The sequence below is a fragment of the Haliotis cracherodii genome, unplaced genomic scaffold, assembly GCF_022045235.1.
Source record: "Haliotis cracherodii isolate W230 unplaced genomic scaffold, xgHalCrac1.p SCAF_16, whole genome shotgun sequence".
NCBI lineage: Eukaryota > Metazoa > Mollusca > Gastropoda > Lepetellida > Haliotidae > Haliotis > Haliotis cracherodii.
The window spans coordinates 1,469,560-1,493,957 of NW_027266271.1; the positions used below are offsets into that span (position 1 = coordinate 1,469,560).

At 37.8% G+C, this 24,398-nt stretch overlaps 1 protein-coding gene across 2 annotated transcripts in view; it reads left to right on the plus strand.

The window, feature by feature from the left end:
* The window catches only part of LOC139463729 (islet cell autoantigen 1-like), a 341,431-nt gene that overhangs the window by 71,162 nt on the left and 245,871 nt on the right, over window positions 1–24,398 (plus strand). For both annotated transcript variants that reach the window (XM_071244977.1, XM_071244979.1), the window contains exons 4-5: window positions 8,580–8,652; window positions 9,944–10,067. In XM_071244977.1, the coding sequence (XP_071101078.1) occupies window positions 8,580–8,652; window positions 9,944–10,067 (197 nt within the window). The remainder of the gene's footprint in view (window positions 1–8,579; window positions 8,653–9,943; window positions 10,068–24,398) is intronic.

Consider the following 24,398-nt stretch of genomic DNA (forward strand, 5'->3'; position numbering starts at 1 on the left):
TGGCCTGCTGGGTGAGTGTGTGTCTGTATGGGCATTGGTTTGAAAGCGAAGTGTGTTGGGTGGATTTGCAGGGTGTGCATGTGCCTGGGCAGTCTGTTTGTGCGCATTTTTTACATTTAGTTTTACGGTATGTGCATTGGGAGGCAGTGTGGTTGTATTTGAGGCACTTTGAACATTGCTTAACCTGCTTTATATAGGGTTTGACTTCTAAGTTGGTGTGGGCTCCGAAGGATATGTGTTTGGGGGCTTCAGGGAATTTAGCGGGGTTTTTGAAGTTGATTATGACAATGGAGGTTGGGACCGTTTTTCCGTTTCTAGTTGAGGTTATTCTATGCGTGCTGGTGATTAGGGGTTGAGGGTTTTGGTCTTGGTTTATGTTAGCTTCTAGAGAGTATAATTGTAAGTCCTCAGTTGTTTCCCTTGGGTTAACCCTAATTACGCCTTGTGTATATTGTTGCCAATTAGGTGTTTGTTTGATTACCGTGACGTGGAATATTTGAGTTATTTTATTTCCCCGATTTATTTCCTATGTAATATCATTTAAAATTTATGTATATAACAAACTCTCTACAGTGAACTAACAGATACAGCGAACTGATATCTGATCACCGACAAGCCCATCTATCCATAATTAGTGACGTGTATAGCGAACTGAGAAATCTCACTCAGTGCCAAGTGTCACTGACAACTGGCTCTACGCAATCAGCGGCGAATCAACACAATGCTGGTGAATCAATACAATCAGCGGTGCTGGATCAACATTGTGTTAATCTTACCTGTCCATGTCTTTAAAACAAACATTAAACATATAAATTTTACAAGATTGTGTCCAAGTGTCAGAACACTTGCATATGCTATCATGGCGGGCAATAGTAAGTGGAAAGCAATCAGTTCAGACGCGAAATTGAGAATTATAAATGCTGTTGATGCTGGCATAAAAACCAAGAAAGGCATTGCAATGGAATTTGACATTCCAAGATCAACATTAAATACCATTATGTAGAAGAGAGAATCCATTCTTGAATCCTGCGACTCGACTGACTTTGGCCCGCCCGGAAGAGGTTACGAGCTGCCAATCACCAAGACGTAGAGGACGCTCTCATCAAATGGTTGCATCATCTTGCATTGTACGAGCCAGAAAACATTTTCTATGCAGACTCCCCAGAGAACTCTTCATCTAAAATAAAGAACTGTTTCAGAAAGGGTGGCTTCGTATTGACGGATGGTGTGGCTTAATCCGACAGTGATTCGGATGACATTCCGTTATCAGACTTGCGGGATGTATAGGCTGAATTAAAGAAGGTCACAGACATTCCATCAGAAGTGACACTCCAAGAATTCATAGACGCCGACAGAGATATTCTTGTTGCTGAACGGCCGAGCGATTACGACATTACCCAGTCAATTATTGTCAAGCGCGAAGGCACTAGTCGAATGAATTCCGACGATGAAGACATGCAAGATGCAACCCTCTCCTGCAAGTGTAGCCTCCATGATATAACCTACTCTCATTAACTAAATGTTGCCCTTTCCCAGCGTCACGGCTTTGAAGCAGAGACAGAGAGACCCAATCATCATAAAGTAATTAGGGTCCAATAAAAACAATGCACCGCCAAACCTCATAAACATGATCACTGAAAGTCGTACTACAGATGTTTAATGTCAAATTACAAAAAAACATTTGAATAGCAATAACATTTACCAGTATCATGTATTCTCTTAACACCATCGCAAAACATCATGTAGAAACCACAACAGTACTCATATTTTCCAACGAACTCACATCTAAAAATGAGACATCAGCAAGTTCATATAATAAAATGTGTATTAACATTTTTCGTCAGGATAGCAAAGAATTCTCTTCTTGTTACCAGCTCCAAGTGCAGCTTAACAGGGGTCCTGCTTTGGTCAAAAGTTCGTTCCCCCTATAATGAGTGTGTCACGCGTTGCACACAAGTGACGAACGGAGTGCACACCCATATTCAACGCGTTGCACACGGTTGTCACACGCATGGCGGATGGGTTACACACGAATGACCAACGGGGTGTACACTCATGGGGTGGGGAGGAGTGGCATTGATATTGAGTCGTATTATTGGCTAGGGGTCAGCAGTCGTATTAATTTAGAGACACATTAATTTCAAGATTCACAGTATTGTAATGATATCACAGAATTGGACAGTTAAAAAGTTCTGCTTCAAAGATCCCTTGCATAGTCCCAGACAAATGGTAACAAACAATGATGTTCATGTGAAGAGCATTATGAAGGACGCTATTTATTTCTAGGAGTTGTGTGTGGGATAAAACATGTTTGAGGGTTTTTATGAGATTTCAAACCCGAATCCAATGGATGAAACTGAGGGGGGTCATCCCCAAGCTTTTATCCCAAGGATGAGGGTTTTAAGTGTCATTAATGCCTGTGGGTTAGTATTTTGTCTAACTTATAAACCCCCCAAAAGAAACTATAAATAATATTTATCAAACATACTTTCCATGAACCTCTATAGGAAATGGATGTAAAATATCTGTTGCTGGCTAACATGTATTCGAAAAAGACATTCTTCAAAGCATTGTGATTAATTAGCGCGTCTGTAGCCTTCGTGGTACACTCACTGGGATACAGATATGAAGATTGCATATTCTATCCGCAGGAATAAGAAGAAAACATATGCCATGTGATTTTACTTTTCATTACATTGTGTTCAAATTGCAACATAAATTTCCTAGCGACATACATTCATATATTACAATATAAACTGAAGTTGTATTAATAAAATATCCAGGATATTATAAAAGAAACCCGGGAATATTATAACATCCCTGTTGTTTGAGATTTGACCTGACTGGAGAACAATAGGATGACGTCACTGGAGGTTTATGACTGTACCTGAACCCTTCACTTCCTTTTCATCTGTGCACTGTGACATATTTGTGATTTGGATTCTATATCGTTGGTTTATTTTATTTGTTGATGTTCTAAATGAATAGTTAGACTATGTCAGATACCCATGTGGGAGGATACTACGTAAGTATTTCTTTAGTTCTGGTGAGTGACCCTCCTCCGTTGTCTAGTGGTAGAACGTCTGCCTGGAGAGCCGAAGGTCCGGGGTTCGATCCCCGGCCGCGTCATACCAAAAGACGTTAAAGATGGTACTTGTTGTTACCCTGTCTGGCGCTCGGCATTAAGGGGCTAAAACAAGGGCTGGTCGGCTGGGAGTCAGTATACTGTGTCTGAGTGGGGTATTCATGTTAAACTGCGGCATGGTATCTCAGTGAGCTAGCACCATAAATCGGCATCAGTCCGGACTCTCTCTCTCTCTCTCTCTCACTCACTCACTCACTCACTCACTCACTCACTCACTCACTCACTCACATGAAAACACAGTACTGCCAATCATACAATTATTAGCTTGTGAAGAAAATACATAAGAAAAGTTCATACACTCTAGGTCAGCTTCTGTACCCTGATTCTTCTAAGTCATAAGGAGGCATTGGAATATGGTGGTATGTCAAGTCTCATTTACATATACACATTTTCAGTTAGTATAGAAATTGACTTCAGCGTTTTGGAGACATAATCTCTGTGTAAAAAAATGTCTGTGATAATAACTTCACAGTCTGCTAATGTGATCATTCACACAAAACCCAGAAGCCAGCAGTAGAATGTCAATGACATTGTTCAATGATAGAATGCAACACAAGCCCCACCCATTCTATTTTCAAGAAACAAATCCATTAGTTGGCGTGACCTATTTTAAAATTGTTTGTGAAGACATAAATGCAGAAAAAATTGCTTGGTTTATGGCCAATCAAGTGCCACAGAATCACTTACAATTTATTTATACCAATGATTTCTGAAAGACCCTGAGGTGTCCAGATAAAATGGTTCCAATAGGTATGATTGTGTTTGAGTGGTTTGATCCCACACTTTTTAAACTTTGTGTGTTTGGTTGGGCTGCAACAATACAGGAAGGTCATGATACTATATGTATCTCGATATTCTTGTCACGATACGATATGTATCTCGATACACAACGATTAAAAAAGAGTACTCCAGTACTCCAGCACTCCAGCATTTATTAAATTTCAAGGCTCCTAGCATGTCAGGATTGGACCTTTCATGATTTTGGAACAGTCAAAATTACTTTATAATAACAAGACTACTTGTTAAGCTTCAAAGTGGAACTTTCTTTCACTTTCCATCAAAACATGTCAAAACAGCAGGAAACTTCAAAGTTCAAATACCAGAAAATAATCAATGCACTTTGCAGTCTGAATAGTTGCACTTCAGGTTCTTTTTCAGAAGAGTTGTAGGGGGTAGATGACCAACACAACAGTACATGTTCTGCCTGCCAAACATGATTTACCATGTACGCTTCAGAGTTTAACAAAGGATTAGAATGATAGTTGTTTATGATTCATAGTGTAAAAAAACATATTTATCGAGTGTTATGCACTCTAAAAAAACACATCGTATCCCTTCAGGGAACTCGGGTGAAGAAACAGGTATAACAAACCTGGTCAATAAAAATATGAAATTTGATATAAAACATCACAAGACACGATGATTTACCATTAAAATTCTATTTCCTGCTCTCATAGGCATTGTTTTATATGCAGAGATTAAGATTATCGTGTGTATTGTCTTGTGAATTAAGCTGGAAATCAGCTGTACACACATGTTCTCCCAATTCAGTTAAAAAGTACCCAGTGACATAACTTCATAGAATTTTGATGCAATGGTCGGAAGAAATTGTATCTGAAATTATTGTTTTATCAGGAATAATATATATTTCAATATCGAGTTACTTTACATGCAACTATATATATATATATTTAAAATTATAAGAAACATAAGTGTAGCAGTTTGGTCCAGGTGATTGCTATTGCAGGATATTTTTACGTATGGTACAATTTGACCAGTCACTGTAGAGAATTCCCGCACTACATGTATTTCGATAGCGAAAATGTTATGTTGACATACAATAGTCAAGTTGCCACAAATATATACACTGAATAAAATATACAAAATATATTACAAACATAAGTCCAGATATGCATTGAACACGTTTTTATAACCAGATAGTATTATGGAATTATTATGTTCTGTTCGGTTGAACAAAACCTTCCACATGGCGTGCTGGTTTTCTTGGGGGAATAGTCAGCAAAGAGCCGGAGTCACAGGAGACTTATCACAATTTTATTTACAAGAACAACTAACAATGAACAATTTACAATTTACAATATCTTAGAATGTAGCTGAGGGTGCCACAGAGAGTCGGTACAACCCTCTGGGCTGTGGGTGAGAGATCTGCTTGGTAAGAGCGTCAAACCCCTTCTGCCTAACATTTACTTACTTACTTACTTACTTTGGAGATTTAACGTGCGCTTTCCGACCGATGCATATTTCGCACACGGGCCCGGCCAGGCCATTTAATGTGTTTCCGAAAGGGGCGAAAGTGGTCTGTGCAACCCAAGAGGGCGGTTTAGGGGTTGCTTATATAGAATTTTGGAATTTTGAGATTTGGAATAGGTGCCGATGGGGTTGGGGAGGAGAACTAAGGGAGCTGAGTATGGTGGATGTTTGTTTGTTTATGTAATTTGGATTTGGTAGATTATAGTGTTTTTAGATGCGTTTTATTAGTTCCGTTTTGATTAAGAATACGCTTAAGGCCTTGAAGTTTTCTAGTTTATTTTGCGGGTTAGTATTGCTTCTAGAGTGAGAGCCTTGTTTAGATTGAGGGTGGTTTGTAATGCGGTTCGATGTGTTAGGTAGTGTGTGCAGTGGATGAGTGTGTGTTCTGGGGTTTCTAGTTGTTTGCAGTGTGGGCAGTTACCTGTAGTGTGTTTTTTAATTTTTTTTAGATGGTTATTTAGGTTGGTGTGTCCTGTTTGGAGTTTATTGATTACTCTGGCGATTTTTTTTGATGGATGGAGAATTTTTGGTTTGGTTAGTGGTTTGCTGAGCACTTTTTTGATTTGGCTATTTGAGTTTAGATAAAGGTTATGCCATTTTTTGGTGATTTTTTTGCTTGTTTACACTTTTAATTTCTGATTTTGAGATTGGTAAGTTTAAGCTTATTTCTGGAATTTTGAGGGATAGTTTAGCTGCTTTATCAGCGTTTTCATTACTGTATATTCCTACGTGGGCGGGTATCCACAAGAAGGTTATTTGTTTGCCTGCCTTAGTTAGGTCGTTGGAGCTTTTAAGTATTTGATCTTTGAATTTAGGTCTTGGATTCTTGATTATGGAGGGCTGAGGTCATGCCCATTAGTTCTGCTGTGAATATTGACTGGTTGTTTGGAAGTCGGAAGGATTGTGTGGTTTTAGTTGGTTGTGTGGTATGGACTCCGAAACCTGTGTGTTTGGAGGTCGGATCTGAAGATCCGTCCGTGTAAATGTGACACCAATTTGGCCAATTTTCGTGGTGTGGTAGTTTTAGCTATGTTTGGGTCGGTTTGTTTATTTATTTGGCTAGCTAGTGTTGTGTCTATTTTGGGTATTTTAAGTTTAGGGGTGAAGATATTTGATTGTTTGCAGTTTTGTTTAAGATTTTTAATTTGGTGTTCATTTAGGTAGTTTGTTATTCTTTGGGATATTGGGGTAAGTAAGGGGTGTTTACGAGCTAGAGCTTGGTTTTTGGGGCTGATATTTTGGTTTATTAACATTTGGTTTCTGTATGTATTTAACAAAAATTAGAACAATAAAATGAAATATGATTGGTTGATACACGATGGGCTGTGCCTTATGGTAACAGGTTAATGAATGGTTAGACAGAGGGGAATACTTAATCCTGTTAATACTGTTGGACTGGCACTAATCTTGTTGACATATTTACTGGGTGCTTTGAAAGAGATTATGGTGTCACTATAGACGAGCTTGTATTAGGGCTAATCCTTAATGCACTATTGACGAGCTTGTATGGGGGCTAATCCTTATTGAGTCTAAATTGAAGTAATTGCTGAATGTTATTCTAATATAGGTGATGACAGATTTACTTAAATAAAATAGTTCAAGGTAATCTATAAGACTTATGTAGACATATCTTTTGTCTGGGAGATGGGATCTTGATACCTTAGGCTAGCATTTATCTAAAAGCTTCAAATCTATTAAAATATGTAGACATAACGCTTGTCTTATTGAATAGTATGTCTAAGAGATGCGCTCCCATTACCTTAGGCTAGCATCTATCTAAAAAGCTATAGACTGAAACTACTGATATTTTATATATGCATTTTACCTGATGATAAGTATTACTTGCTAAACTATAATTATATGAAATGATGTATAAATGTTACACCATGATAACTCATAAAAGCACTTGATGTGGATCTAATTATTATAGGAAAACTTAGTATAAATGTTATATCATGATAGTATAATAATAGGATTGAATTGCGTACTTGAGTTCGTATTAATTGACTGGTATTTCTGGTGTTCCCTGCTCGCGCTGATAATGTTTTTTTGTGATTGAGAAAAACATTGTGTCAGTGAAGAAACTTAGGCTTATTAAAATGTAAGTAAGTTACTGTGCTCTATAACAGAGTTAGCGCTATATTGATGGGTGCAATAGCGAGGGAACATAGTACTAAGATGTGCATTCCGTATCGTGGCATATCGATAAAGAGACCAACGTGTAATGTGTATTATATCGTTGGTCAAGTATCGCGATGCATTGGAATATCGGTGTGTCATTTCACTTTTAGTGTTTGGTCACAGCAAGTGTGCATGTCAATGTCATACAGAATTCGAAACCAATTTTATCAGCATGGCTGCCACAACATTTGAAATGTAATATAAACTTAGACCATGATGAGCCTTTGTGTTTTTTAGCATACAGTAAGTATGACTGTTACATAAACATTTATGTCTTTGGCATATTTTTAAGTGTGATTTTAATTTCTGATTATGTGATTGTTTGTTTGCTGTTTAATACCGCACTCAGAAATATTCCAGCTATATGACGGTGGTCTCTAAATAATCGTGTCTGGACCAGACAATCCAGTGATTGACATCATGAGCATAGGTCCACGTAATTGAGATACAATGACATGTATCAAGCAAGTCAGCGAGCCTGATCACCTGATCCCTTTTGTTGCCTCTTACAACAGGCATAGTCGCCTTTTACCACGAGCATGGGTTGCTGAAGACCTATCCTACCCCGGATCTTCACAGGTCTGATAATGTGGCCTGTGATGTACAAATTCTAGAACATTGGAGCTATGGAGCTTTTTGCCTTTATTTCTATAACTTTACGGTACACAATCACATTCCCTAATGCCTGTTGTTTTATGTTCTGGTTTCATTGACACAATAATATTCATTTAGCAAATTGTCAGTATCACTTTTAGTTGTTTTCAATTCAGAATATTTGGTTTTGCTTCACAGTTTTAGTGCTTTGATGCTCAAATTGACCCTCAAAGGAGTTAATCCAGGTAGAGACTTGTTTGAGTTGGACATGTTGGATCACATCTTCACACTTGAATGTTTACATATTAAGTCATTGTATAAGCTTTATGTTTATTGTAAATTGTATGTTTTTGGTTGAATAGGTTTTTACCATCTCTATCTTTTTTAGGTGTTCAGGGCTGTTCAGAAGTCCTCCATGGATCTGCTGAGAGTCATTGAGAGATACCAAGATAGACTCTGTGGTGAGTTTGTTACCTAACATTTACGATGACATTGTTTTGACAAACATGTTTTTATTGCAAATGTAGGGATTGTGTATGCACTGGTAATGTGCTTCATTCCGATTTGCTTTATAGACAGGGTATATAAATTAGCATTGATTTTGAAGGCTTGTTCAGGGGGGTTACCTTATACGTGGGGACGCTTTATAGACAGTGATATACGATATGTAAGGGCAACTTACAGGTCCCATTTCTGTCAGTATTGTTTATGTATGGGCAACTTCCAGGTCCCATCTGGCTCAGTATTGTTTATGTGTGGTCAACTTACAGGTCCGTTCTGGGTCAGTATTGTTTATGTAAGGGCAACTTTCAGCTCCTTTCTGGGTCAGTATCGTTTATGTAAGGGCAACTTCCAGGTCCCATCGGGCTCAGTATTGTTTATATTAGGGCAACTTATAGGTCCAATCTGAATCAGTATTGTATAGGCAACTTACAGGTCCTGATTGTGTCAGTATTGTTTTTGTGTGGTCAACTTACAGCTCTGGTCTGGGTCAGTATTGTTTATGTTAGGGTAACTTACAGGTCCCGATTGTGTCAGTATCGTTTATGTGTGGTCAACTTGCGGCTCCACTCTGGGTCAGTATTGTTTATGTAAGGGCAACTTACAGGTCCCGATTGCGTCAGTATTGTTTATGTGTGGTCAACTTGCGGCTCCACTCTGGGGCAGTATTGTTTATGTAAGGGCAATTTATAGGATATAAGGATACATAGTCATCATCTGATCTGTCTGTCCATTCGTTCATCCACCTGTCCATCCTGTTTCAGGAGCAGAGCTTGTAAATTTTGAAAGATTTTCACTCAAACTTTGTACATGTATCAACCAGGGGCTGAAGTGGTGCCTTTTTCTATTGTGGGGGCTGGGGGGGGGAGGATTGACATCTTCTGATTGCTCTTTTTAGTATTTGGTTAACATTTAGAGAAATTGTCTTTGTTTGTTTGTTTGTTATTTAACGCTGTTCTCAGCAATATTCCAGCTATATGATGGCAGTGAGAAATTGTCATGTAATGTCCTGAAAACTGTCTCACATTCTCCTTACTTTTTACAAGTGGAAGCCAAATTACTCATTGTGCCTGATATCTGACTAATTATCTGAATGGGAGAAATTGTCATGCAATGTCATTGAGATAATTAGTCAGATATCAGGCTCAATGAGTAATTTGGCTTCCACTTGTAAAAAGTAAGGAGAATTTAAGACAGTTTTCAGAAGGTTTTCTGAAGATGAGTGTTCTTTGTACTACCTATGTTGTGCAGCGGTGTCTCAAGAGGAGAATGCAATGGGTCGGTTCTTGAAAGCTCAGACCAGCCATGACAAGACTCGTGCTGGGAAGATGATGGCTGCTGTTGGCAAGTCACAGAGCTTTGCAGCACAGCAGAGGTGAGATGAACTTCAGAATGTTCGCAGTTATATGGCCGAAATAAAAGGAATTGGAAAAAAGAAGAAGAATACTATCCTGCTGAGACAATACGTAATTTACTAAAACATAGGGCAGTTTTTTCCCTGTCAACTTTCTGTCACTTAATAAGATTATATGACTATTTCATTTAAGACTGCCCCTGTGATCTTGTGGTAGTGCATCCCCGGGAGACCAGAAGGTCAGGGATTCGATCCCTGGCTGCGTCATACCAGAAAATGTTAAATGATGATACTTGTTGTTACCCTGCCTTGCGATCGGCATTAAGGGGCTGAAACAAGGACCAGTCGGGTCAGAGACAGTATACTATCACAAGACCAAGGAGCGTCCATCCGAATTTAGAATGAACGTTGGATTGCTTTGGAAAGATCGCTCATTCCAACCTTTCCAAAGCTTGGAAGGATCGATTTTTATGGTAAATCCAAAATTGGATGGGCAACATTTCCAAACATTTCAAACACAGGAAATGTTTGGAATGACGTGGAATGGTTTGGAATGGTTTGGAAAGGTTTGGAATTGTTTGGAAGTATGGTTAGAAGGGACAAGTTAAAATATGTTTTATTAGTAATTTGAAAAATCAAAAGACTATTAATTATTTATTGAGTTTAAACTATATATAATAATTAATAAACTTATCTCAAACATTCACTACTTGTCGTTCGTTCGTTCGGGGATTTAACGTGCGCTTTCCGCATGTAATAATTTACATTTAGCGTATCTCGCACACGGGGAAGCACTAATACTAAATAGGAAAAAAAGCGTAATGAATAGATAAGAAGTGTGACCCCCAAAAATGTAAAAGAAGTAAACCTAAAAATTTAATCTAGGGGGGGGGGGGGGGGGGGGGTGGTCAAGCGTGGGAAGGCACGGCGTCGGCTGGCGAGCTGGTGTGGCGAGTTGCTGCTTCTTCCTAGCCAGGAGCCTCCTGGCTAGGTCGAGCTCTCCGGGAGGAAGAGCTCGGAACAGTGCGGTGGTGAGTGGTTAGGCGGGTGGTGGCGTTTGTGATGAAGAGTGGACTGACTGGGAGATCAGTCAACCATGAATTCCGAGAGATCCTGGTAGCTGTGAATCTCGTGCTCAAATCTTTCTTCACCCCAGTACTGCACCAGCACCAAGGGTGGGCGTGGGCGGTTGCTGGGATAGATCTTGCCGCTCTCATTCTGGTAGCAGGGGTTAAGGTGGACGTTGTGCTGTTCCAGAATGAGATCTGCCTGCTGTGCAAGGTTGGCACGGACGTCTACCGCAACATATTGTTCTGGACTTGGCTGGTGTTGAGGGAGGGGCCTGGTGTTGTGGCGGTCTGCGTCTCCGTGGTTTTGCAGGTTGGAGGTGTTGGGAGGGGGGGAGAGTCAGGGGAGAAGATACTTTTCTTCTTTCTCTTTTTCCTCCTGTGGCCAGTCCTTACCGGCGTGCGAAAGGGCTCCTCCCCTCTGGATTCGAGAGGAGCGAGTTCCAGTGCAGCTGTCGGGGGCGGAGGGGTGGTGGGAAGGCTCTCCTGGATCTCCATGGGGGCGATTGGTGGAGCCTTCTTCACTGTAGGCGACCTGGCCTTCTCTACTGGGCGTGTAGCAGGGGTAGGGGCCGGGGTCTTCTTCTCCTTAGGCTTGGTCTTGGCCGGAGCCTTGACCAGAGGCCTTTTCCTTTGGCCTAGGTCAAAGGAGATGGAGAGGGTGGATGAGTTGGACTTGTACGAAGTCTGGAGGGAGTAGTCCCCAACCCTGTAAGCCAGCAAGGGCTCCAGGATGGCAACTAGCTCCCTAGGTAGCGATAGGGCGATATCTCTCATGGTAGAGCGTGGGTTGCGAGCTAGGAAGGACACGTCTGCACGGGGCGAGTGTCCAAGCCGAGATGAGTGGCACTACTTGTCTGTCTAGTGAGGGGCTTATACAGTCGCATTCTCCCTAAGGTGAGAGGGAGACCCGTATTTGACTCGACAAGACACTAATAGGTCTCAAGATTAAGTATTCGGCTGGATGGCTGCCATTTTATTACAAAACAGACAGTCGTCTAGACAGCTCACATGTAAGTGCGCCGACATGTGCCTAAGATTATAAAATGGACAATCTTTGGTACATCTAATTTATTGTTGTCTCACGCCATAGCTTTGAATAATTCTGTTCATTGAACAATTGGAATTCAGGAAGTTATCAATAATTGTTTTACTTAACATAAGATAAGATAAGTTGTTTACGACATGATATTATCATGTCAGGACGTACTACAGTCAAAACCATATATTTTAAAATCAATTTAATGACAGACTATGATTTCTAAGTCCCGATTATCAAATCAATTGAGGTATCAGTTTCACTACATGTGCACAGACCGCCTATACTTATATTTACATTTTTCATAACTATTCTCCAGTTAATGTTCTATCCTCTTATCAAATAATCTGCAAGAGTGATCATCATTAAGGAAACTCATTCTCATCAAAGAATACAGAACAAATGAAGAATCAGATGCATACATTTATTGCCATGCTTCATTCATCACGAAGCAGATTTACATACATTTGTGAACAGCACTTAAACTGTGATAATGTATTTTACCATTGTCCACATTAACATAATAATATATACATATATGCAAAACAGGACATGCATTTAATAAATATTTACCTTTATATGGATTTCTGAATATATAAATGACTTCAACGTTGATATTTCAGACAAAAACAAAGTCTCCTGTCTTTTTACGTTCAAGGGAAAAGGGTTTGCTTTCACAATTTAACATTTGTTTCACCAAAGGACAATCAAATCAAGCCAAAAACACGAAAAATACATATATATGTTTAGCGACCGTCATTATACAGCGAGGGGGGAAATTCGTCTGCTCTAACTGCCTTCACAAAACATTCCAGCCCTTAATTACCGAGGCAGATGTGACGTAGTAGCATTACATTCGCTGCGTTTGCAGCATATAAGATGTGTAATCTGTGGAGTAACTAAAGTAATATTACGGCTTAAATCTTACTTGCATGGTTCTTTTAATAGAAAACTTTTAAAAACACAGTTGTACTTATATATTGTTTTTAGGTTTGGTTTATAAATACTAGAGAAATTTGTTTATACCTATAAAACTGATTGGAAATACAGCTGAACAATAGAAACATCAAAATAGGAGTTGTGAATAGTGACTTATTTTAATTACATCACTGTGTCAATAATTATTGACTGATTCCGTCAAACAACTGTCAAACCATTTATTGCCATGTACGTACATGTACACATGTACACAGGAAGTCTGCGCTGTCTGAGGCTCCAGGTAAATAAACATCGTGGTTTTATGACGGGAGATCAGACGAACCATGAACCAGGGGCATGTGACATAATTACACATAAAGGTGGTAGAACCAGGGTATTGTCTCTTGAACTGGCTACTTGACCGTACATATAATTGGTAAATATATTCGTTTTGACACCCGTGATTCATGGGCATCCCGGCTCATGAGCAGAATACAGACAAATGAGGCCCCGTGATCAGCGGAGCGTGAACAACATGGATGCCGCCTTTCGGACGTACCGAACAGTCAAGCTGCGATCTCGGAACTGCTCGCACGATTAAATCCAATTGCAAGCGGAGACAAGATTATCTCCCTTACCCAAACATGATCGTTGCTCAGAAATGTTCAAATCTATCTTCAGTAAATCATGAAATTAATGTGAGCATGACATTTATGCAAAAAATGCGATCGTCAGTCCCTCTGATTTATTTTAATATGTTTCATTTCATCATGATAAAAAAGTTAGTAACTTATAAGGCTGCCACGTTGAAAATGGAAATGATCGTTAACAAAAACAACAAAATGTATTCTCTAATCAGTCAGCCTAACAGTGATATAAGTGCACATAAAACAATCAAGTTCGCTAAAGTTTTACACATGATGGGTGGAGGAACAGGGGCACTTTGAGTTGACAGGTGTCATCAACTGGTCAAGTAACATCACGGTTTGTATATTCACGTTGATTGGACAGTCTAGACTGGCGTCAACTAATCATGACGGCGTCTTCAGAACAGAACAGAACAGAACTTTATCAGGTTTAGGCTTACATGGATAACGGAAAATTTTGTTTTAGGGACAGCATTAATTGTGATTTAAACAAAGCAGATTCTTCTAAAAACATCATGGTTTGCCTATATAATATATTAGTTCAAATTATAATAATGAGGCCCTCTATTCTCGAAACGGTCTTTGTTCTACGACAATCGTAAGTCGGTATGGGAAAACAAAATATTTGTTTAGTTATTCAAAGTTCATAGTCAATGTCATATGATTATAGACAAGGAAGATAAGAAATTAGATATAAAGAGTAGCCACTTTAAATGACAGAAATTCCTTTAGTTAAATTTGCTCATGATTTGGTCTTTTCGTGGTAAATAGTGCCAAAATACTTAATTATTTACTTTCATGTCATTACTAATCTGACATAAGGTCAAAAGTTGTACAACGTTGAACAGATATGATTATGACATGTTGTATCCAAACATATCCAAACAAATAAAAAAAATCAAACAAATCCAATCAAATCCTAACAAATCCAAACAAATCCAAGCTTGGAAATATGACCTTGACAAATTTTGGAATGGTCATATTTCCATTTGGAATGGTGGTATTTCCAAGTTTTGGATTGTCTGGAATGGATGATATTTTGTCCAGTGTATGTCTGAGTAGGGTATTCATGTTAAGGTGCGGCATGGTATGTCAGTGGGCACACATGCACGCACGCACGCACGCATGCACACAAATTACAATAAAAAAAACACAATATTAAGCTTCAGAAACAATTCATTATTACAATTCTAAAACATTTGGCAGGGGATTCTCATTGTATTGTTACCAGCCAGACTTGCACAAGCAGGGACTATTTGTCCCTTGTCACCAGGGTAGCCTGGCTGGACGGCATGGCAGGCAAATACCTGCGACTGGGTTGCCTGTAGATAACCCAGTTGAGCCTGGCAAGCAGGAGTCTCTAAGAACCTGACTACTTGTCCTGGTCGACAGGAAGGCTTGATGGGGAACGATATGGTTGGAATGACCGAATGTATGTGACGAACTTAAGGGGTGTGATATATTCCCAATCTCATTAAAATCAGATCTTAGTTCTCGCTATCGCTCAACAAAGATCTTGAGGACATCCCATTAAGGGTCTCGTCAGAATGACCTTTCATCCAACCAGTCAGAGCGTCGCTTACATAATAATAATGTTATGCTATCCAACAGATGGCTTGTGAAAGTGAATAAAAAATTTGATGTTGGATCTACAACCAAAAACCAACCTGGTGAAGTAATATCATTGACCTTGCCATATGAGCCTATGTAGGTGCCACAGTGATGCATGTATTGGGACTAATTTGAAACCGTCTGTGATATCTGTTTTGCACGTGAGAGTACCTCTTCCTAGCTATGATCTATCCTGACGTAGGTGAGCGAATATCTGTCTTTGTCGATTAGTGTGCTTAAACTGGAGTTTTTCTCATCTTCAAGTGCTGTAGACATGTGTTTTCGTGCCCGTTCCTAAAATCTTTTGACAAGGATGAGTTGGTTCCTCTGTGGACGTAATCATTGATTATGCACATTGAAAGGGATTATTTGAAAGTTGTTGCTGAAATACATGTAGAAATAGTGGAATGTTGTCAAGTTCTTTTTTAACTATACGAATTCAAAGCCCAAATGGAACAGAATAGAGATGTTCTACCTGCATCACCAAGTGATTTTAGCATTTTATAAGTCAGTTCCAGTATTTGCAACATGCTTGGCTGTACTGTACGAGTATTTCACAAGGCGTCTTAAAAGGAATAAATGCACCTATGCTTTCAATATCAGGGAGTATTTGTTTCAAAAAATGAATAGATCTCAATATAATGAAATTATAACACAATATAAACAAACACAACATGCTATTTTTAATGGTATATTTACTCCTTAATATTCCAAGATATTTTAAATCTATAAATATGGTTTTGTAATGAGTTCACACCAAGTCCACGTTCCACGCCCTTATAACGGTGTTGTATCAACAAGAGTATTTCAGCATGTATGTTTTAGCTAGCAATGTCAGATAAATTATTGTTTGACAAGTTATCTTAATGTCCAGTTATTCCTGAATCCAGATGATGAAATGATCATCCATGTGTAGCCAGGAAAAGGATACATATGTAAACCGTGCGAATACTGCCATGAATGCATCATGAAATAATTCATGCAGATATAATTTCTCGTTTCTGCAAATTTACATATTTCAGGATGTGTCATATGAACTAATGGGCACTTGCGGTGTTTATGCCATCACTTTAGCTGGTGGTTGTGCACAATACTACCCAATATAAATAAAATGCTCAGCAGTCAGTTGTTTTAAAGGATGTTCCTTATTATGAGTGAGTGAGTTAATATTTAACGTCACATCGGCAGTATTTCAGCCATATCGTGACGATCCTTATTATGATAGGCATTACGTGTCATACACGGGACAATAATTTTAAGATACTTTGACCTCCTTGTCGGAGGAATCTCCATTCATAAAATTAAAGCATGACTACAAATTTAGAAACAAGCAATTCGTTATTCACATACATATTTAAAACATGTGATGCAAACCAATTTCTTTCAAGTAGGTAAGGCTGAGATGCACTTAGTAATATTTCAAGTTGAATATTGGCAATCTATAAATAGCCAGACCAGATTATTCCAGACAACCTAAGAATATTTTAATGAGTATGGGTCTTTGCATATGTCATAGACGATCGATCGACTTTTGTTAGAGGACAGTAATTCTTACAAAATGTCTAGTAAGTGTGATTGAAGCCAAAATACAGAATTTAATAGAGGTAGTATTTTTAGAATTATTAACAATGATAACTATTGTTTGCTATTTTGGAACTTTTCACAAGAAACAAACAAACATTGATACAACTTTATTGACATTCACAGTAATATTGATTGATAGAAGGTAATGCAAGCTTTTGCAAGAGGGTTGTTGTCAAAATGAGGAACGACGTCTCTCCTCAAAACGTCCCGGATGTACTGAGCCCCTGTTAAGTTATCCCTTATGGTGACCAAATCCAACCTGCAATCATGAGAGATACACACCCAAACCATTACCGAGCCTCCAACATATGTAACAGTCGGTTTAATGTTCCTGGGGGTGTAGGCCGTGTTCCGGTGCCTCCAAACTCTCATTCTTCCATCAGTGACATGGAGCAGAAAGCGACTTTCGTCTGACCAATGGATCCGTCTCCAAGTTTCAGATTCCAATTCTGTCACCCAATACAAATATTTTGACCAAACAATAATGAAATATATTAGGGTGTGCTTAACTATTTTCTTTGTGTATACATCACGCACACAAATACACTTGAGAAATTCCCTGTTCTGTGATATCATCCACTGTCTTTATAGGAAGAGCAAATTTACTGAAAAAAACTTCTGAAAATTAGGTACATAGTCTATCTCGCCATTTTTTACACATTACCTAATCACCATTCACAGTGTTATTTACAGTATGTTTTGAAATTAAAAAATTATTTATTTGAAGAAATGGGTTTCAAAAATAGCATATTAGTCATCGTAGGCATCCATCTGTCTTTATTCCAAAATGTTGCCGATAAAAACCCAATTATCAATTTGAAAGTTTTGGAAAATACCGAAAACATGAATGTTGAAGTGAACTTTTGCCATTTTGAATAGTGTTTACATAATGACGTTTTACGTATGCCGGTTATGATACACCTAGTACATCACTTATGAACCTAGAACTCAACTGTGATACATATAGTCTGGAAGTTAATTTAAAAGGGGCACTGATCTAACGCAATTCCCCGGGACTGGTTGTTGCCTTTGTTATTGTTTTTTCCAAGTGAGTACCCGGATGTATAGCAGAAATCTAGACTAGTTCGCGACCTGTGCTGCGCCTTTCGTAAGCGCATGGGGCATTTTTATGGATACCGGTAGTAATAAGGGCGTATGGTCACATTGATCAACAAAATGAAATACAGTTTTCGAGATACATGTAATAAGGAAATGTAAGTATCTTTGTGGGTAGCATAGGTAATGGTGACGAAGTTTTGATAAGTCACTTGCTTGGTAATTTTGCGATTTTTGTTTACACTATTTTGACTTGCAACACAAAGTAAATATTTCACCTGAGCATTGCTTTTTTTTATAGTGTGTATATATTTTTACTGTCAAAATGAGTAACATATTTATTAAACGTCTAAATATTTAAAAAAAAGTGACTGAAAAACATTTCCATCTGTATTATTATGATAACGAATTCCAAACATTTTGATGTTTAATGTCATCACCAAGAGACTGAAAATGTTACGTTGAAAAGTACATTTCTATGTTGTTTGGCTTCTAATCCTACATAATAATCTGTTGTGATGTTTGTAGGCCCTTTTGATCGTCTTAATCAATCTGGACAGATTTTTCAAAATGACTGAAATATTTACACATTTTATAAATTGCCTGAGAGAATCACATTTTACAAATTGACGGTAATATATACATGCTTACAAAGGAAAAGACATGTGAAAACAACGTCTATCGCTCATTGAAGAATTTCCCAACCAAGACGTAGAGAAACAAGAACGAACCGGTTCAAATGAAGGAAAACAAAAGAATGCAAATACCATTTATTTGAATATGTGAATAAATTTTAGGCAGCTTCCTTGTTCGAGGAGAGTATCCGTTAATATCCACACAAAGGAACAATATCCCACTCGTCTGCAGCTGTATAAAGAAACTTATTCGATGTCACGTGTCTCTGTAACAATCAAATATTTTAAAATATATATATCGTTTCGAGATATTATAATCTGTGTTCGTTTCTCAACTGATCACTTGGATTGTTTCAGGTGTTTCACATAGGTGTCAAGTCTCAAGGGTCGGCTGAAAAAGCCCACATGACAACTATTTTCATAATGTCCACTGTTCCTAAAAAATCCATTGAGTGATAGATAACAATGATCAATCAATCAACGCATTATCAGTTAACCCTTTGAACAAAGTATGTTGTTTTTACATCGGCACTTCATGCCATGATATGAGTGTATTCCCTTTGTTTTAGTAAACCTAGACATGTAAACACTCACTTTTGACATATCCACTGTGCAAGATAACAGTGATTAATCAATCAACGTATTTTCTGTTAATCCTTTGATGACTAGGAACGATCCGTTGATTTACAAAAAAAAGTAAATGAACTGATCATTCATCTCTTGCTGGGCTGCCACGTGCATATTACATAACACACATTTCACCTCACTTCAAACCTGGATTTAGATTGAATAATTACCCCAGACACAATAAATGCCAAATGGGAACCTTTGTCAGGTAATCTAAGTGGTGCTACCACTAATTGTACCTGTAATAAATTCATTAACTGAACATCAAGTGAATCCGAAATCCGAAAATGCTTTCACTGCATGGATACTTTTTTTAGTATTAAACTATAACTATCTGGGGTATTTCCAAATTATGACAGCTGGTGAGCTCCGCCGTTCTTTTTGTCTGTTTGTTTAGGCTGAAGAAATTAATTAACATGCGCCCTTTGTCGAAATCTTTATAGTTACAGTTAACAAATCAGTGTTTATGCAAAAATGCTTAAAACAAATATTGCCTCCAGCCTCCAAGTTTATTTAGCTGTCCTTGCAGACGGTAGCCCAGTCTCTGGTCACGCTCAGTTGCGTTGCTTATCATTCGGGTAGTCACGGGGAAAAAAACAATAACAAAGGCAACAACCAGTCTGGAGAATTGCGTTAGATCAGTGCCCCTTTAAGGTACCAACGTTTACTACAATATCTGAAAAACTATTGGACCTACTCCAGTCAAAGTTGGTATGAGATTATTAAACAGGCATACATAACTGGATGTTACATTTAAAGACAATCGGTGAATGAATAAAAAATCTGGCTATTTAGCTACAGTGCCGTGTCAGTTATATTCATACGATCCAAAATGGCCGCCGTTTGTTTACATATCGACACGCTTTTACAGAGCGTCATTTATGAATGAAAAAATTATCTACATACCTTAATACTTGGTAAGATGCCCTTTCATAGTCAGAACTTAAGATATCGGGCATGGAATAGCTTCATAAAGGCCTTGAATAAAGTCAAGCTCAATGTCCCGTCAAATGATATGGATCGCTTCAAACAGCTGATCTTGGTTAGTGATGTCGTTTACGGTGTCCTGTAGTTTTTTCTTTAGTTTTAGCCAAACATTTTCTAAAATATTTAAATCCGGTGATTGTGCTGGCCAATCCATCGTGTTTATGGCATTGTCTGCAAAGAATGTTTTCACAATATTTGCCCTATGAACGGGTGCATTGTTGTCTTGAAATATATAGTTATTGTCTGGAAAATGTCTACAAATTACTGGCCACAAATTATTGTCCACAATTTCTATGTATTTCTGGGCATTTATGTTTCCATTTACACGCACCAAAGTCCCCACACCATTATAACTCATTCTCCCCCACACCATCAAACTCAACTTCCTGGTTCGAGGGGGACACTCGGGTCGATCGGCTTCATTTTCCTTTCTCCAAATGTATACACGATTATTATTTCCAATAACCACCTGACACTCATCAGTAAAGATTACATTCTTCCAAAAATTATTGACAGTTTTTTTCCTCATACTCCAACACCACAAGACACGTTTTCTTCTGTTCACCTCCCTAACAACCATTTTTTTTTTCGTGATCCTTCTCGTTGTAATTCCCTTTGAATTGTTCTTTTCGAGACAGGTTGGTCTCTCACCGAATTGAAATTACCAGTGATATCCTTCAAAGGTCTCTGTCTATTATTTTTAACGAGTCTGATCTCTGTCTGACAACTTTTTTTGTCTAGCTTGTCTCGGTATGTTTTCTACCAAACCCGTTCGCTGAACTTTAGCAAAAATACTACCCAAAGTAGACTTGGGAACCCCCCAACAGGTCAGTAATCGCTTGATAACTTTTCCCCTCTTCTTTTAACTTTAACTCAATTCCTTAGATTTTCTCCCCATGTTTGCACTGATTATCGTATGTTTTGATCAAAACAGCAGACGGCACTTTGATGGACATCACGTGACGGTCACATGATCAAACGGAAGTCATTTCAAATTTAACATGGTTCCGAGCATTATTGACGCTACGCGAAACATTTTTGTGCTCGTAAAATATTCGATGGTTATAAACCGTTATGGATCGTACGAATATAACTGGCACGGCACTGCATAACTATATTTCATCAACAACCAGACCTGTCACGGGTTGAACGAGCATTCATTGTAACAGCCATCTGCATAATGCTACCCCTGCGTCACAGGGCCATATGACACAGTTCAACTCGAAAGGTTCCACGGGAATCATGTACGCACGAATACGGTCTTAGCGTTGGGCGTCTCAAGCAGTTATTTAATAATATTTATCCAATTATTTTTGCATTCTTTTTCAGGTCAGTGTTATTGACTTGAATGTGTCATTCCTTGCCACATTATTATATTTCATGCATCATGTTATTTGGTGTAATATATCATACGTAATTATTCATTTAGACAAATCATTGCTTTATGGTTTCGAAGAAAATATTTTGATATTTTCGTAGATGATTCGATACTTTCGCGGCTGTTTAGGATGAAAGAGAATCAAATTCTGAGCCAAGAATTGCACAAAGTGGACAAGATCTGATTACGACATGTACTACAAAGCACGAATCTGAAATTCATAGACGATTCCTAGAAATTCTTTGATAAACAATTTTTTTCTCACGAATCCCACGAACTACAAGAATGTTTGGGAATCAAATAAGATATATTTAAGATTCTTAAGAAATGATTAAGAATATGTACGAATATGTAAGAATTCATATCCGTGGTAATTCGGGCTATTACATGTCGTAGTGAAACGGGTATATGTATTGCACCATTCTTGGTCCCACGAAATGCCCTTGTCATCACATTGGAGTCTGTGCTGTCACCTAAATGAACAACAACAGGCTGGACAGTATCTGGTCGGATACAGTCTTGTTTCCAATACTCTTCCTCAACTTTGATTACATGTTGGATGATTGCCGTTTCCATGGACACATAAAGAAACTTAAACTTTTAGGGTGGGTGTTTTGTAAGGCTCATATCTTTTTAACTATACATCCTAGCTTCATCAAGCTTGCTACATACATTTACCACAATGAGTACTTGTTCCTTTTGCTAGTTTGAAGATTCTGAATTATTTTACTTTTGCCGTTTCCATGGAATCATGGTGAAACATAAATTTTGGGTAGAGTTTTTGTACGATCCATGTTTACAATATTATATGAACTCAATCTTAGTTTTTAAAACATTGAAGTTAAAATCAGTTAGAAATATGTAATATTTCATTAATTAACAAACTATTTACTATTTGTTGTTGACCAGCGGGGATAACGGGGGTATGTGAGATTTGCTCACTTCTTTCTTGTTCCTTCCGTTTTTATGTTATTTAGTTCTTCCAGTTCAGTGTTGGCCCTTTTAAGTTTCTTAAGTATTTTTTTTTTAATTGCTATATCCTTTGAGATGTCTATATTGATTTGCAATGCTTCGATATGTTTTTGTCAGTCATTTTCTTTCTGTTCTCGCTTTTGTTTCCTTTCTGAGGTGTATTTTATAGTTTGACCTCTTATCATCAACAATAGTGTTTCGAAAAAAAGTTGGTTGTCTATAATAAATATGTCATTGCACCTGTTTTATATTGTTTTATCGTATTTTTGATTACTTCTTTAGTTTTTTCAACAAAAGTTTTGTCGTTTAGTAGGGAATTATTAAACTTCTAATAGCCTCTTCCTCTCTCAATACCATTAAGTTTTAGCGAGATCCAGTGTATAGAGTGATCTGATCTGTAAGCAGGGTCTATACCAACTTTATATACGGATATTTCAAGGTCTCTGGTTAACAAGAAGTAATCTAATCTGTCTTGTTTTAGGGGTTTGGTTTGTCTCCATGTATATCGTCTTTCATCTGGGTTCATATCTTTCCAAGGGTCAAAAAAGGATTTGTTCATCTATGAAATCTAATATTATTTCTCTGGTGTTTGGGTTGTTTACGTTTTTATAGTTGTAAGACCTGTGAAATCACCACAGTTGCGTAACGATTTCGTCTCAAGGAAAAGGGGTGGGCAAGTGTGCTTACTGCGCGAAATACTCCAGTCAAAGATGACACAACACAAAAAGACAGTAATAATAGTGTATTATAAAGTAAGGAAGTTACAGGGTGCAAGTCCTGGCTGCACAGGCTGGAGAACACCTAAAGCAAAATGAGCAGGGCTAGCTGGCGATGTTGGTGTCCAGGCAGTGCAGGCAGAAAGAGCTTATAAAATATATTTAAAAGAATCAACAATAATCCAACTGATATTCAGGATGTGATGATAATACTTATATGAGAAAATGACACTGTTAAGGACTATGCAAACGCATTATTGATACAAAAAGGCATATGTGCATAAATAAATACACAACGACAATGATTGTTTACGGAAATGACATTAACTAATAATCCCCCAATATAATCATCACATCCTTTCTACCATATAGGATACATATAAGATCCCACCTGACGTGAGGTGAAGTCACTTTAACAGCGGCGAACAGAGTAGGGCTGCAATGATACACCTAGGTCACGATACGATACGTATCTCAAATACTTACATCACGATTCGATACGTATCTCGATACGCTACGATACATATTGTGACAAGAGAAGACAAGAGATAAATAAACTTAGTTTATTAAAATGAAAAATTAAATGAAAGTGAATGAATGTTCATGAGTCATAAAATATATACTGTAATGAGTATTTTAACTTAATGAATCATCTGCCATTTCCATGTAATGGCTAGCAAACACAAAACTAACAGTTCTACATATTTGTGAGTTGTGACTAGATGGTAGATTCTAGGAGTAAATACTAAATACTAAATGTCCCAGTGTCCAGTAACTAATGATTTGCCATTTTCATGTATAAAGGCAAAAAAAAACAATTAAAAATAATTATAGCAACACCCTTGTTATACACCGTTTGAAAGGTCTAATCCTAGTGTTTATAAGTTATGTTGATCACATTATTTAAATAATGCATTGACAACTGAATTAAGTTCGTTGTAAATAAAAAATGTAAGCTGGCACATTCATAACGTCCAGATTAAGGACCAAGGAAGCGAAAATTTGATGATTTGGGGCAAATGTAAGATTTCAAAAGATCTACTTATTTATTTTTTTATTTTCATTGATTAATTGGAAAATTATTTTAAAAATAATTATGAATAGCATCTCTTTTC